The 2,449-nt window shown below is 41.2% G+C and overlaps 1 protein-coding gene across 1 annotated transcript; it reads left to right on the top strand.

The window, feature by feature from the left end:
• Nucleotides 1–693: 693 nt before the first annotated feature.
• LOC135467128 (toll-like receptor 2 type-2) lies at nucleotides 694–1,119 on the top strand. The gene has a single exon (XM_064744889.1). The coding sequence runs from the start codon at nucleotides 694–696 to the stop codon at nucleotides 1,117–1,119; it is 426 nt and encodes a 141-aa protein (XP_064600959.1).
• The last annotated feature ends 1,330 nt before the right edge of the window (nucleotides 1,120–2,449 follow it).

Below are 2,449 nucleotides of genomic sequence, written 5' to 3'. Positions count from 1 at the left end.
CAGGCCTAAAATGTCGAACAATATCGCCAAATTATTTCAAGTATTTTCCAAAGATAACAACTCTCAAACTGTCCAACTGCCCACATTTGGAAAGCCACTTAAGGTTTTGGCCATTTTGTTTGCGCCTTTAACTGCCTTAGCGGACTTGGATATACCTGGGAACAAGCTGAAATATTTGGAACAGGCACATCTCAGCAGAAATCATAAACTGAAAGAAATTAATTTGTCTAATAATAAGTTGCCAAGAGTACCCAAACCAGTTTTACGCCTGCCTCAACTCCATAAGCTGGATTTAACTTCGAATGCCATTAGCCATTTACACTCTGAGGAAATGAGTCAGGTGGATACCTGGACGTGGCATGCTGATAGTGGGCACACTTTCGCGATTGTATTGAGTGGCAATCCGCTACAGTGCTCTTGTGACACGGTTTTATTTTATTTATTTGGTGACTCATTCATAGGAAGGTTAACTTTGGTAATGTAGACAAATACGAGTGTCTCTTGTCCAACGGAACCTTTGTGACTCTCCAAAACTTTCAGCCACAGTTAGTGGATTTTGAAGTTCAGTGCGTCAGCCATGCCTAGTTGATAATATCGGTGGTCGGTGTATTGACGTCACTTGTCTTGATTTTACTGTTTGTCGCAGTATATCGATACCGATTAAACCTCAGGTACTGGGTGTATACTAAACTCATGCCCCCTGGGAACATGTTTGTTGACCACGACTACATTTACGACGCCTTTGTGGCCTGTACTAACGACGAGTACGAATGGGTCATCCGACGATTACGGCCAAAACTTGAGTTGGTGGAGAACCCAGTCCGACTCTGTGTTCATGACAGGGATTTCATTCCCGGAAAACCCATTCATGAAAGCATTGTGGCAAAAATGAAGGAAAGTCGTAAGATTTTGTTGATCATCAGTCTCGAGTTTCTGGATTCCACATACGGTCCTCTTGAAATCGAGTATGCCGGCATGAAATCTTTCGAAGAAGGTAGGGACGACGTCATCATCTGTGTACTGTTGGAGGATATTCCAGTTCGTCAGAGGCCGAGGGCGCTGAGAAATCTCTGGCACAAGATCACCTTCCTGAAGTGGAGCTCTGATCCAGAGGCCTAAATCATCTTCTGGTGGAACCTCAAAGCAGCTGTGAGCCAAGTAGAGCCGTGAACAATGTGAAACAAACTTATCTCTTGTTTATAAGAGATATATAATAATCAATTTGTTCCGGGGAAAATTTTGTTAGTCAGATGCCGAGGGCTCAAAACACCTATGGCACAAGATCACCTTCCTGAAGTTGAGTGCTTATCCAATAGCACATGTTATTTTCTGCCTTAAATCTACTCTCAACCAGCCTAAATCATAAATTATGTATTAAATCTCAAGGTCATTGCACGTGTCACGTGTGCTTCGTGCTGCTTTCGTGGAATATTAATTGATTTATTTTACGCCGTGAGTGAGTGTTTAGGGTTTAACGTGGTAGGCCTACTTAACAATTTTTAGTCATAAGACGACGAAGGAGTCGTTATGGTTCATGTACGTGTAATGTGCCTCCTTGTTGCAGGACGGGTTTCCACCGCTCTTTTATCTAGTGCTGCTTCACCGAGTCTACTTACCGAAGACAAGTAAGCCGCGCCGCTCGAGGAATTATACTGATACGGTTCAACCAGTTGCACTATCCCCTTAATGCTGAACACCAAGCGTGGAAGCTTCAACTGAGTCGTTGGGGCCGGTTTTTACGTCGTGCTCAAGAATATTTCACTTATACGACGGTGAACTATGGTGGGAGGAAACCTGGAAGAGCCCAGGGGAAGCCACGACCATCCACAGGATACTTGCACACCTTTCAACGTACGACCGGAGAAGAAATGTAGATTTCCGTGGTTTTTGTTGTTGTTGTTGTTTTTTTATCCATGAGGTGAACTTCGGAGATTTAGACTTAAATGAAGTGAGAATTTATCAGTTATCGTTGTTTAAAGACATAGTTTGTTCTAAAATGAAATGAGATCTTGTCCTAATCTTCCCAAGGGAATTTCATAGATGTGTTTTGAACAATACGTGGATATGCCTGTACTTTTGTTTCCATTATTTTCCACCCTATAACCGTTTAAATATTTTATAATGAAACCTTGTAAACACAGTTATTTTCCATGTCATCGTCGTTTGAAGATAAGATTTGGAATGTTGTGTTGAGATCTTGTCAACATTTAATTCGTGCAGAACACCTGATTTTCACGAAACTTGGCAGGTACATTTAGATGTGCGTGAGGATTTTTTATGGCTTACTAGGCCCCTGTGTAATTGTTAAAGTAAGAAAATATGGTGGACGAAAGCCAGTAAATAAATAAATAAGCAGATAAATACATTTATGATTCTTGTCATTGTGTTATTAATCGTACATTTATATGTAAATATGTTATAAAAATTTACGATTGGGCTCGGTGTGTGG

This window comes from Liolophura sinensis, chromosome 6, assembly GCF_032854445.1.
Source record: "Liolophura sinensis isolate JHLJ2023 chromosome 6, CUHK_Ljap_v2, whole genome shotgun sequence".
In the NCBI taxonomy this organism is placed as follows: domain Eukaryota; kingdom Metazoa; phylum Mollusca; class Polyplacophora; order Chitonida; family Chitonidae; genus Liolophura; species Liolophura sinensis.
The sequence above is the reverse complement of the archived record's forward strand: the minus strand, read 5'-3'. Positions and strand labels throughout refer to the sequence as shown.

What these genes read in the sequence shown, in the direction of transcription:
- LOC135467128 (XM_064744889.1), top strand. Translation starts at nt 694, where the DNA reads ATGCCCCCTGGGAACATGTTTGTTGACCACGACTACATTTACGACGCC.